This window comes from Pinus tabuliformis, chromosome 3_1, assembly GCF_031772625.1.
Source record: "Pinus tabuliformis cultivar Carrire ecotype Pingquan chromosome 3_1, CPIR1, whole genome shotgun sequence".
In the NCBI taxonomy this organism is placed as follows: domain Eukaryota; kingdom Viridiplantae; phylum Streptophyta; class Pinopsida; order Pinales; family Pinaceae; genus Pinus; species Pinus tabuliformis.
Genome location: NC_142301.1, coordinates 976,315,971 through 976,330,310, shown reverse-complemented (window position 1 = coordinate 976,330,310; position 14,340 = coordinate 976,315,971). Strand labels below are relative to the sequence as shown.

Genomic DNA, 14,340 nt, shown 5'->3' with positions numbered 1-14,340 from the left:
GGGTTGTAGCCTCCTTACTTAGATACCAAATCCATCACAAACAACTCAAGAGAATTGCCAAACAAGCTCCAAGCTCACTCTACATCACAATTCTTCAACATTGCTCCAAAATTCCAAATGCTCAAAAAGGCTCAATAAGAGAGGTGTGCGGCAAATATAGATGGACATGTCTCTCTATAGTTTGTATTTAGGGTTTAGGGTGCTAAAAATTAGGGTTTAGGTTTTTTTAAATTGACTTTTTCTTGGAAAATGCATCGCAGTGGGGTCTCAAATCAAGTTCCAACTCATTAAAGTTGGACAAGTTTGGTACTAAACTAATCCCCAAACTGAGCAAAAGGCCAAGTTGGCTCACTTTAGGGTCAACTCAATAAACTTGACTGAGTCAAAGATGGTCAAGCTTACAAACACGCACATGGCTATATCCTAGAACCCACAAGGTTAGCCCAATTGGTTGGAACCAGCCAGTTTCAACTTTCAAGGCAAAGATCATTAAGAGGTCATGGATTCAAGTTCGATAGAGCCCTTGTAGGTCAGGAGTACCTGCTGCACTCCAACAGCATTCACCCCGAGTGCTATTCATGGAATGTGAGGAAGCACCTAGACGGAATCCCAATGGACATTTTCCACGGAAAAGGTATATACATATCCTAGATTAAATCATAACACTTTTATATTGGAATATTTTATATTGCCAGCCCATATAAAATCTTGAACATGTAATAGATTTGCATCAGTTTTATTAAATGACCATATTCAACCCTCCTTGACACTTGGAACCATCTTAATACATGAATGTTTATCTTATTTACTTTCCTCAAACCCTAGTCAGACTAGTGAAAGGGTAGGCTGGACCCATACCTGAAGGTTGTCCTAGAATTTCAAAGTTTGTGAATTGAAGAGCTTCATTAGCCTCTAACAACAGCATAAAATTGCAGTGCAGCCAAAAGTTTTACATAATCTTGAATTAGTTGATTCACAATACTTGCAGCTTTTGAGAATAGAAAACAAAACCGTCAATGATGTCCTTCTTTTGCTTGCAATGATTGTTGCATTTTAAGCAAGAATTGCGTCACTTGCAAAACTACATTCACGAATCAAAATTGCAGGGAGCATCTCTAAATTCTGTGAATCGATCTTGTGCCTTGTAACCTTCCCACATATCAATCCATGCTTTATAAATCATTCTCACTTTCAAAATTCTGTTTCATGCAAAAGGAAAACAACTTTTTCTTACTAAGAGCATTCCAGCAAGTCTACATTTCGGACTTCAGTACATCCTTTGGTTATTTAGGCTGACAATCTGCCAAATTTTGCAGGTGTAAATGCTGCCCAAAATCAGAAAAGCTAAAAATTCCTTAGCATCTAGAAATTGGTACTATGCTCAAAATTTGTTGGATAGAAAGCGGAAGAGTATATATTTAAACTAGCTTCAACCAGATCCACTGGAAAGAAAGAAATTAATAAATATCAAGCAGCCTGAAAACAATTAGGAGGCATGCCTAAATACTGGTGTTTCGAAATTTATATTCTACTTAAACACAGCCCAGCTGTGAGGTGCATCAGTAGATGTTACGATGGGATGTAAATGAGTTTTGTTTGGTACAACCACTCAATTATCCCAATTCATCCAATTCTGGATCATTCCCTGAAGTCATAGAACTGGCAAATATCTGTGACTGTCCATCAGAACTGTTATCGTATGAATACTTCTAAGATTAAGTCAACACCCGTATTTATATAACGCTATATATTATGCAGGTCACCTCTAATTTGATGGATAAGGAAAGCCCCACCAATGGCACAGTATTTATACACAGGCTCAAAAAATCCATTCTTATTGCTACAGCCTCTCACCTCTCTAGCTGTCGTCTAATATTTGATCTATCTCCACTGGAGCGGATGCATGTGAATGTCCCGCATTCAACCTCTCCACGTCAAAAATATATTACAACACAAAATGAGCCCAAAACTTTGCTAACTCAAGAGCATACTTTGGAGTTTGAATTCCCAGGTTGTTGTCTCACATAGTCCTCTCTGGTAACACCATTCCATGATGGTTCTGAGCGTGAAGGGGATCATTTGGGTCTGTTGTTATTTTACTTTGGGCTGGGGCATGTACATCATACATGTATATGTTCCTTTAAAATGTTTACATTATGCTTATGCGATCAGCAACTGACTCGGTTCCTTCTGCATTTCGTCGCCTTAATTCATTACAACCACCACAGATCTGGCACTGCAGAACATCATGGTAAACCTAAATATTACCTTGAAACACCTAGTTCAGGATACGGAACCTTCAAATCCCTCCCAAAGGTCTCGCTTCTCTTATCCGATAATCTTTTATGATACAGTTAGATCTGATAACCAGAATTCCTACCGCTTCGTCGTATACACGGACTCTTTCTTTCAGAAACAAGTATCACGATCTTCCACGGTTTAATAACAATGCAAAACAATACGGCATGTGAACTCACGTTTAATAAAGAAACCTTCCTTCCCTACAAAATGATAATCTAAATCTCCATAAATAACGCACAAGGTAACACAACCAACGATATTCTTTAAAAAATTACCCGACCACTACAGTCCTAAGCCCAGAGAAAATGAAAAAACATCAAAACCTCCGCAATTCTATGCATTAATGGAAATCTCGGCTGAAGATCCAAGGGAGAAAATGAAACGACGCAACTGTCAATTCCATAATTCAAACGTTCAACGGCTTACCCGAGTGGCCTGAAACTGCAGAAACCTGAAATCGATCTTCTCGCCGGCTTTTTCCGGCTTCGACCTCTGTAATTTGAACATTTTGCCCACAATATCACGCGCTCCTCGTCAACAGCTTGAAACTCTTCAAATCCCTTCAGCCGAACTCAAACAAATCCGCCTGAACGCCTTACATTAACGAAATCTACCATTAAAGCATTTTCCCACAATCAAAACCCCGAACCGTAACATAGATTTCATTTAAAAGCTAGAGAGGTTTATTCGAGCTCCTTTCACATAATTTAACCGAAATTGTTCTGGATTCCTTCAACTTTTTCCGTCATCCCGGAGTATCTTTAAAACGGGGTTTGCATTTGCATCGATCTTGCCTGACAGACATGAAAAACGATTAATAATGGCGATTTCTGCATTAAGTTGGACTCCCTGTAATTTCCCGGCACAGCCTGTCGAAAAATATTGAATGAAGCTCCCTTTCGCCTCGCCGGGAAAAAAGGCAGAGGAGTTCGTGCTTCCACCGCCGGCCCGGCGAATGTCCCGTCAAATGTCGCTCTGATGAGTCTTGATGATCTCGAATCTTAATAACCTTTCTTACAATAAAAAAGAATTTCAAAAAAATCGCGTTTTCTGTTTGGTCGCGGCTTTGTTTACGGTATTTTGTCCGTGAAATATTCGTTTTCAGGACAATACATTGGTTTTGTGATGTGCTTTAGTTAGTGAAAAGTGCCCAACATGAATTTAATTTATTTCATTTAATTAGCGGAGATTGGATTGGGAGGGGGCCATTTTCATTGTCAACGTTGCGCTTCTTTTTTATTGCAATTTGTCATTTCGCTAAGTTACATAGTGGGGCGGCCAAACTAATATTTTGAATTTGTTTAAATATAGCTATTCCAAATTTATCATCAAACGGTTATGGAGAACAGATGGTTAAAGTTAATATGCAATGAATTTTCTTATTTTACATTATTTTATATTCTTTAAAAGTAAATCTTTCAATCTTCGACGATGTGCGTTGGATACATCTTGAATTTACAATTCAATGTAAATCGCAATTCAATTGTAAACTATAATTTTAAATTTATTACGAGGTTAAATCTAGCTTTTATGCGATATTTTATTAATTATTTTTATAATTATTATTGGATATTTTATTAATTATTTTTATAAATGATGTTTCATTCAAATTGCTTTTGCTTATGTTATTTTATTAATTATTTTTATGAATGATGTTTTATGTCATGTATATTAGTTTATAATAACAAATTTACTAAAATAATATTATTAATTAGTATGAAGAATTATGTTATTTATATTATATTAGTTTATGATAATAAATTTATCATAAATAGAGTAAATATTATTAAATTTTATTGGAAAATAATACAAATAATTTAAATCTATTAATTATTTTAAGAAATATAGCATTCATGGTATTTAGTAAAGTGGTTAAGTGTTTTGATTTTTATATGAGATGTTTTAAGATTTACAATTTATTTTTTAAATATGGTTTTTTTTGCATTCCACTCAATGTCCATATTAAATAAGCATCTTAATTAGTATCAAATATTTGGCACTAAAAAATTTACACTAAATATTATTTACAAATATGAAAAATTACTTAAAAATATCTTATTGTTACCTTTTTTTTTGATATTTTTTTTGTTTTCATTCTAATTACTTTGTTATGTATATTAGTTTATAATAACATATTTACTTAAAAATATCTTATTGGTATTTTTTTTAGATATTTTCTTTTTTTTATGTTTTCATTCTAATTGCTTTGTTATGTATATTAGTTTATAATAACAAATTTACTAAAAATGTTATTAATTAGGATGAGGAATTATGTTAGGTATATTAGTTTATGATATTAAATTTACTTAAAATGCCTAATAAATCATTATTTATTAAATTTTAATGTGAAATTTTTATTAGAAAAATAATTAACAAATAATAAAATAATTTAAATATATTAATTATTTTAAAAGATATAATATTTATTGTATTTTAGTAGATGGTTGAATGTTTTGATTTTTATGTGAGATCTGCAATATATTCCCTAAGTTTGGTTGTTTTTTGTATGTTACTCAATGTCCATGTTGAACAAGCATCTTAATTAGCATCAAATAATTAACATTAATAAATTTACAGTAAGTAACAAATATGAGAAAATTTGCTTTAAAATATCTCATTGCTACGTCTTTGGATATTCTTACTCGTTCTTGAACTTTGTATATGGACTTTATTGCTACTTTTTTGTTCCTTAGAATGATGATGGTGGTGGTAGTTAGCTTCTACTAAAATTAAATTTAGTTTATTGAACTTTAAGAAAGGTAAAGGATAACTTGGATTTCTTTAGGATTTTTTTTCCATGTTCAAAAAGTATTGAGATAAGTGTCCCAAGATTACCAAAGTTTTATTGAGTTAGAAGGTTAAGAAGGTTGGTATTGTGATAAATATTTTGAAATTGAGATATAATTTTGCTATGCATAAGACAATAGAAGAGAAAGTGTTTGACATTTTCAATCATTTTACTATCACAAATATATGAGAGATTATTTCATCCATAATGTGAGAATTTGTGTGTATTTTAACAATGTTGATTTTCTTCTTTTCACTAGTCAAAACAAATATATACTTTGATGTTCTAGAATATGGTTGATCACCTCTTTAAAATATCTTAATTTTCTTTCATCACATTACATTTCCTCTTTAGATTTAAATGTAATAATATTTTAATATTATTGTTATTATGAAAAATGATATCTTCCTTTATTCCCTAATGATTTACCCAATATTCATCTTTATGCCATCCCCATTTGAATGACAAGTGGTTTTGGCTAGAGTTTGAAACAATTTTGTGAAGTTTCTTGTCTTCCATGCTATTTCTCTTGTTTTATGCATTAGATGCCTAGTCATAACCATGCTCTCAATGGAGCAATGGCGCACTTCTATGAGGAGGATAGGATAGAGTGTAATGTCTTTAATTTTGATATTATAATTTTAAATTTTTTTAGATTTACTCCATCTTTCTCCACAATTCTCTAGAGATACCACATCCCTAAACTCCACATCCATATAAGATATAGTGATGAGAGACTTAGAGGAGTTTTTTCTTACCTCATATCCGAAGGTCTATTGATTTGCAAATGTTTTCCAACCCATAATAAGTTTTCAACCCTCCATTTATCATTTTCTCAATGTTATAGGTTTAGATAAGCTTGTGATGAATATTGATTTCGAGACATTTTATGAAGGCACTTCCTCCAAGTTGTTGTTGGAATATACAAAATTAGAGGAAATTTAAGCCTAAAAGTGGCCTCCTAAGGAAAAATAATAAAATAAGAGTTATGAATTTTGGAGGGAAAGGAAGAAAATTATTTTTTTAATTGTATTTTTTTATTATCTCCTTACATTTTTACTCAAATTTCAAGTGTAGACACTCATTGGATGCGGAATTAAATTCTGCATCCAACGAGTACACATTATGCATACTTTTGAGAAGACCTACATTGATAAAAATTGCCAATACATTAAAAAAAATTGTGTCCAACATGTTTTCTTAATGTATCTACAATTTTTATCAATGTGGGTCTTCTCAAAAGTAATTCCGCATCCAACGAGTATCTACACTTGAAATTTGAGTAAACCAATAAGGAGATAAGCCAAAAATACAATTAAAATTTTGATTTTTTTTTCTTTTCCCTCCAAAATATTTACATGTACCTCTTTTTAATTTAAAGGATTTTTATTGGTTTACATATTACGATGTGGAAATTACATGAAAAAATTATGGGCACTTTTAGGGTGAAATTTCCTCTAATGAGTAGAGTAAGTGATCTTTTTTAGTTTAATTCTCATAATTTTTGTTAGTGTTAACAATCATACCCATGATAGAACTAAAAACTGTTGAGGATTCTTAATTGTTTGCCACGCCATAAGGACACCTAACCATAAGAACAATATCTTAAGTTGAAAGAAGAAGGATGACAACTATATCAATAAGATCGTGTCGATACAACCGACTTCTTCCAGACCATCTTCTAGAGTATCAATGTATATACCAAAAAGGATAGGGGACAAGGGACAACCCTACACTCCTATATTATTAAGTTCTTTCGACCATTCTTAATGTTCCAAAATTGTGAAACTAAATCCAAAAAGTTGTATAATGAGACTTTATTTAAAGAACATTTGTTTATAACTATATCTATTTGGTCTGCATATTAGGTGTCCTCCAACTTAACGGGACATATGGTAAAGGAGGATGATCACATTATTGTTCCATCCTCCATGTCAAGCCTCAAGATCACCCCCATGTTAATTTGTCACTAAATCGTGAACACCCCTCCTCCAAGATTGAATTAAGGTTATTATTCTTCATTGTCACCAAGGGATCCTTGCATCTCTATAGGATGCTACAGAAATCATGAAAAAGGTTGGAACATTAATGGCAATGGGCGTGGAGAATGTCTTATTAGTCCATCCTTTGTTTGGCCCTATGAAAGATGACACCCCTTCGCCTATGTTTCACATTTCCTTCTTGTGGATACCCCTAATTATATTGTTCTTGTCTCCCTATTCAACAAGATTATTTGCATTCTTCAATCTCCATTATGCTTGTTTTGTTGCCTCACCCTATAGCTTCCTCTTGCAAAAGGGAAAAGAAGTCAACACACTGCACTTGTGATGAGAAAGACCCCATTGATGGTGTTGGCACCATCCACCACTTGGTCTCTCTTGCATCTCAACAACACTTTCAAAACATTGAATAGAGAGTTAATATTGAGTGAACTTCCTTGAGTGAGGTGAGGTAGATTGCATGATTAAGAGAATTTTTCTAGACCTTAGCTTTAGCAAAACTCAGGACACAAAATACTACCACACCCTAGAATTGTATTGGCATGCAAAGACATTCATGGCTAATGCATTATGAAGTTTGAATAATGTGGAAGTTGATCTTCAGGAAACACTAGATAAGCAGGAAAAATAAAGTTGTCTCCAAACCATTCTCTATTGGTTGATGAAGAAGCACGGGGCATCATCTTATTTGACCTGCAGGCTACTTGGCAAACCTTTAGTCTTCCTTCCTTTTAAGTTTCTATCATGATTTATGTTTCAAATTTCTTTTGGGTCTATAATCTTCAAATTGTCTATATGGTATTTGCATGCATTTCCATATGTTGGAAAATTGAAAAGGCAGAAATATTTTCTCTTGTTGATAATTACTTGTGATTTCCTTGAGTTATTATGATCTTTCATATGGTCTTTTTTTGTCTTGGTTCATCAAGCAATTACCAAAACCAAAACACGAAGATCAAGGACATTAGATGTAGGCGCACAGTTAGAGAAAACCCCCTATATAGGGGAAAACCTAGTCAAGAACCTCCTCCACCAAGTCACCTCTTCCTTCTAATAGATGATCTCTTCCAAAGTTATCAAGTATCAGCTTCTCAAATGCAGCTTCAACGCTTCGATGTAGCTTCACAACTTTGACCTTAATGCAGATTCACAACTTCAACCTTGATGCAGCTTCACTGCTTCGATATAGCTTCACAGCTTCGACGCAACTTCATAGCTTCGACCTTGATGCAACTTCACAGCTTCGACCTTGATGCAGCTTCACAACTTCGACCTTGATGCAACTTCACCGCTTCGATGCAACTTCGAAATTTCGTTGTACATGAGAGAGAGACCCAAAAACTTTGATTCTATCTTCCTTCTTGAACTTCACACTTTTTCTACTCCCAGTTATTTCTATTCGAACTTATGTGAGATGTGCTACCAAATGAGTCTAGTTGCTCCAATATATAGTGAGTTTATGAGGTCGAATTCGCTTATTGTGGCCGACTTGTCCTTTCTTGAGGCCAACTTGGCGGAGGAGGCCTAATTGACCTATTTTACAATAAAATGAATTTCTCCTTTGACAAATAAATCCCAAGAAGGGTTCTTCACAATATGACATGGACAAGGACACTTGACATAAACCTTAGAAGCCTTCAATGGAGGGTTTGACCTAAAAATAATTGACCCAAACATGAAACCCGTGCTTTAAATAGTCAATTTATTTAATAATAAAATTATTTTTCTTTCTTTTGATAAATACATTTCAATATGGCTCATGTACAATTATGAAGACCGACATTAGTTACATTCTTCAACACTCTATCTTAACTAGGGAGGTATTCATAATTACCTATATCTATAGAGGTACATGGAAGATCTCCAAAATGAACTACAAAGAGTTGTAGAACACTCGGTGTTGTGGACTAGATTCTAGACCAAGGTAATCTATCTGGGTGGGACTAGGATGGACTAAAGCTCTCAACCAGTGTAGGTACCATCAAGCTTACTAACTAACCATCAACCCAAGGATCTAGGTGCATATCCAAGGTCAGAGCTCCAAGACCAATGCCACCCTCCCTCTTCGAGATCTAGACATCAACACATAGGTCGTCCTGATGTCCTCCCAAGCATTCACCATTATATGCTTTATCTCTCCCTAATAAACTAGATATATCCATTTGTCCAAGCATGCTTCCCGAGTGTTCATCCTTCTTTACACATTAAACATTCAAATATACATATATAAGTAAACACAAACATTTGAGGTCCTCAAACATCATGATGCCACTTATATCAAGTTATTCATATGCAACTAGTTGGAAGCTTTTCTTCTTTCATTTCTTCAGCAGCATCAAGACATCCTCAATACATTGTAGTACTTTCATTCATTCTCCAATTTCTTCTTCAAGGTATCATGACTATCGTAATATGTCCTCCCTCTTAATTGGGAAGATGTACTCTTTTCTACTAACCATGCTCCCTCTTAATTTGGGGATCAACATCGGAGAACCTATCATGGCTTCATTCCTTTTTACAACATCAAGGTTATCTTGATCATCTTCATGCTCATCGTTATCATCTTCAACTTATGAATATCTTGAAGATTATGCACCTGTAAATCTTCAACAACAAGTACAACCAAATACAAATATATAGAAGCATGAATTTAATTATGTCAATACAATGGAAGCATCAAAACATTCAAACTTTTGACATCAAACACCTAAACCTAGTTAGGTTTATAGAAAGTTACATACTCATCCTCTAGACTACACCATCAAAATGTGAAGCAATTCAATCAAGATATCAGTCTCATTATATCTAGGGCCTCAATATTATTTTCAAAGATAGATGACAGACTCTACCATGATTTATTGCAAACCCTAGATTCCATATTCGAGACACAAAGCCTTAGATATCAATAGTTAATAACAATCCTACCATGCATCTAAGGTTTCAACAATGTTAGACTCTACTAGGATTTGTTGCAAACCATAGATTTTATTATCAAAACTAAATCATATAAAAAACAATACCATCATATCCTAGAATATCAATCTCAATTAGGGCTTTGTTACAAACCCTAGAGTTCACAAACATGAGCATCAATAATTAGGTTAGCATACTCACATATTCATGTACTAACATTTCTCATCAATGTCTACTAGGTAAACCCAAGACACAAGCATCAAAGTTAGAAATACAACAAATTTTCTCTAGGCTAGGGTTTCGATCATACACCTAGAGATTCATTCCTAGGACCTCATTTTAGCTAGTACAAGGGTTTTGCTTATAAACCCTAATTTACCAAACCCTAAAGATCTAGGGTTTCAATACATAACTTAGACATTAACAACAAACCCTAAAGGGCTAGGGTTTCTATAACAATACCAAAACATCAAAAGAATAGGAATTCTAGATTTCATCAACAACCCTAACTAGAGTTTCAATATTAGCATCGACATACCCTTAGGTTAGGGTTTTACAGTGAACCTTTTTAGGGTTCCACAAGAATGATAATATAATGAGGGTAGATTCAATCTAATGATTAATCACCCTAACAAGAATCTTTACGATTCAAAACCCTAGACATAACAATGTCAGTAATGTAAAGCAAATTTCAAAAGAAGAATGATTGTACCTTTTGTATGAAGATAACTTTATAACAAAGCTTATATTCTAAGGCATACCTCGAGTTGTTCCTTAACAAACCTTGTAGGACACCAATTCTCAAGGGACTTCCTTTGCAACAAAACTTCTTCCATGCTTCAAATTTGTCCTTTGAAGTCTCCTTCATAACCATTATGTATTCTGTAATCTTTCCTATCATGGAAAACATAGAAAGTTATTAGAACATAATGTAAACAAACCTTGATGTGAGAAGGAAACCAAACTTGAAAATATCAACAACAAAGAACATAATACTTATCTTTTGGTAAAATGGTGGAGGCTCCCTCTTAATCCAAACTTGAGGGAAACTGATCTGAAAAATTAAGGAGGAGAACTTCTCCTCTAAAAAATTGATCGTCCTCTGATGCTTTGCAAGTAAACAAAATGAGCCTTTAAAAGGTAGCAAGTTTCATAATCTCTTCAAAATGGTGAGTTAGTTTTCACTTGAACTTTTAAAAATTACATATTCACACGCAACTCAAATTGGCAACCATGAAGAGAAGAAACCATCATTTGATGACAGAGTTCACCCCTCCTGGGCCACATCTTTGGGCCTGCTCTAACAGCTAGACTGCTCTATTGATTTCAGTGGCAAATGAGTACATACAAATTGTTGACAATTGAGTGGCTTGTTTCCCCTACAAGGAAACATTCTCCTACAAAGAATTCTCACTCCAAAAATATGACTCCCTACAGCAAGTCATGAAAATGTCAACATAAAAAGGACTCACACATCAGGTCCTGACACTCCACCTGGAATACATGCACAAAATGTACAACAAATCCACATTGAAGTACTAAAAAGAGCTTCTCTCATGAACACATAATGAGAAAAGACAAAAACAAGATGCACTACAGAAGTAAAAACTGTTGCAGATGAAATAAGAAGGCTAGAAAACACCTACAAGGTTCTCTCCATGCTTAAACTGCCTTCAAACTACTTCCAAAAACTATGATTGTTTCTGGCACTAAAAGACTTGAACCTGCAAAAAGTCCTTCATAAAGTGCTCAAATCAGAAAATTGAGGCTGCCAATGAGTTCAAGATGTTCAAAAACCCCCATCTAGGCTCTTCTTGAGCTCAAAAAGGTTCAAACTTGAGCAAGTTATGCTTCTCCAAGCCAAGCTCTGTTATATGTCCTGCAATTTGGCCAAACTTGCAAACTGTGTGACCTTTTCACAATTTTCATAGTTTAGAAAGCGATAATTTCACCCATAAAAGGTGCATTTTGTAGCCTCATTAAAATGCTCAATAACCTCTATGCGCAAAAATAGGGCCACATGGAGCACATATGGCCAGGGGCTGGGGCCAACGGTCTGCCACGACCGACGTTGGCTTCTTCCTTGTCGAGTTGTCATTACATGGTAGCGACGTTGCTAGGGTCTAGGGCTAACTACCTGCGCCCTTCGAGTTAGCTCCCTTCTTTTTCGCCTTCAATTATGCGGAGGTCCATATGATCGGGGGTCGGCCTTAACTACCACCCCCGTCAGACTTGGCTCCACACCAAGTCATATGGTGCCCATAACACTAGAGGCTGGGGCTGAATCCTCACCCCACTTTGGTAGCGCCCTCCGGATTGTGCAAGGTCATATCACAAGTGTCATGACCAAGGAACCCTCTCTGAATGTTGCTCCAGATATAAACACTCATGGATTCTGGGTGGGGTACATAACCATTTGACACTAGATATGTACCTAAACTATAAATCTGTTGCAAACTTGTAATAAAAGTGGCCATGGGTGTTGTAGATTCTACTATCCAATGAGATGTTGTAAAGACTTTTGTCACATTATAGACCTCTTGCTACGACTTTGCTGATAACTTCTACTACACGTGATGAAATCAAATTTCATCAAAGACTCATTTGAGGTATTGAAGGGATCTTTCCATTGATACAAGATACTTGAAATTTGATGACCTGTGGGGTGAGAAAATGATTCCAGAAACTAATGGGACGTGCGGTCGCGCAACGTTCCAGACATGTGTAACTTCAATTGCTCATATCTCTCAAACCGTGAAACAAAATCAAAATCCATAAAACACCCATTTGAGATAACAAAAAATAATTTCAAATGAGTTATTTTTCACCTTCTAAAATGCATTGTGTAGGTCATATTAATTGCATGAAGTTTTCTGAATATTGTTGCAAAACTTTGAAATTGATATATGCTTCAAACCCTCATTCCCATGGAGTCGTAACCTGAATCTAATACTATTGATCCGGATCTTGGGGGGAAGCCCCCAAGATCTAAAAATTTGAAATGTGAGAAGAAAATGAGAACACACACTAAACAAAACTACAAAGATTTTTTTTATTAAAACTGAGAATAATTGTAAACGCTACATTGTGGTGGACAATATGTCCTTTAACAAAATGTGACTTGTTACTTATAGTCTTTTTTAGTTATAATACCAAAGGTAAATTCCATGGGTGGGTAGATACCATGGGTGACTGAATACCATGGGTGGATCTCACTGACAATACCATGGATAAATACCATAGGTGAATGAATACCATGGGTGGATGCCAATTTCCATTCAGATCACTGGGGATGGTCCCCGCCCCACTCTGTTGTTGCACCAATCAAGGGTCCTATGGGTGCAAGCATGACTAGGGGCCAGGGATAACGCCCAACCCCTCTCCCCTAATGCAAAAACCATGTCACATTAAATATATGTTGACACCATAGTTCATTAAGAACTAATATTGTGGTGCGATGGTGGAGAGCGGAGTTTATATGTGCTAGGTCCTAGGGTCGAACCTTGTCGAGGCCTTCAGGCCTCTGCCAATTTTTTTGACCAATAACGAGGCACCACATGGTAGCCTCTAGTTGGGCCACATGGTTGCCTTCTATTAGACCACCTCAACTACACGACCCAATAAAACATTACCAACTCATACTTGTACGAACCGACTCATGGCGGGTTCTAATTGGCCCTCCATACGACCAATTGGCATGTTGATGTCATCATGATATCAGCAGTACAAACTTCCCAGTCAGCAACCTAGTCATCCCACCTACAAATTCTTTTGTTGTTAGTCAAAAACTTTAGAACATCATAACTTCTTCATACGACGTTAGATTGAGGTGATTCAAGCATCATTGGAATCATGAAGATGAACACTACAACTTGACACTAGTTTAGTGAGATTCCAAGGACTTTCAATTTTTAGCCTAATTTTGATCTCCGGATCATACCTCCCCACTAAGAACTTTTGGACCCCAAAAGTTTATCTTGTATTAGCAAATAAGTGAGGAAAAATCTCATTAGCTTTCCTGATCTCAATCCTTCTTGTTTTGTTTTGACTTGGTGCCTTCAAGCTCCAATCAAGGTACTCCACCTTGCCTTTGAGTGAAGTCCTTATCTTCCTGTCAAGAATCGAGGGACAATTCTTCTAAACATGTAGGAACAAAAAATTCGATGAATAGAATCTGAACATTCTCTCTAAAAAAATATTTATTTGGCTCACATAAACTTCATCTTGAAGTCCCTCTTTGAAGACAAACTTGATCTTCCTTCTTGGAAATTAGAAGAAATTCAATGCTTGCCATGCACTGATTCATACTTTGCTTTACCATCCTCAAACTGCACTTGT

At 35.2% G+C, this 14,340-nt stretch overlaps 1 protein-coding gene across 4 annotated transcripts in view; it reads right to left on the bottom strand.

The window, feature by feature from the left end:
• Positions 1–14,340, bottom strand: part of LOC149191103 (uncharacterized) — a 251,372-nt gene that overhangs the window by 151,837 nt on the left and 85,195 nt on the right. For 2 of the 4 annotated variants that reach the window (XM_089412339.1, XM_089412337.1), the window contains exon 1: positions 2,728–3,297. The exons of 1 other annotated variant lie outside the window; for it this stretch is intronic. Coding sequence is in view for 1 of the 3 variants with exons in the window: in XM_089412337.1 (XP_089268463.1) it covers positions 2,728–2,808 (81 nt within the window). In the remaining 2 variants the exon portion in view is untranslated. Of the gene's footprint in view, positions 1–2,727; positions 3,299–14,340 lie in introns of those variants that run through there. One more of the 4 variants, XR_016256026.1, reaches the window with a different exon arrangement.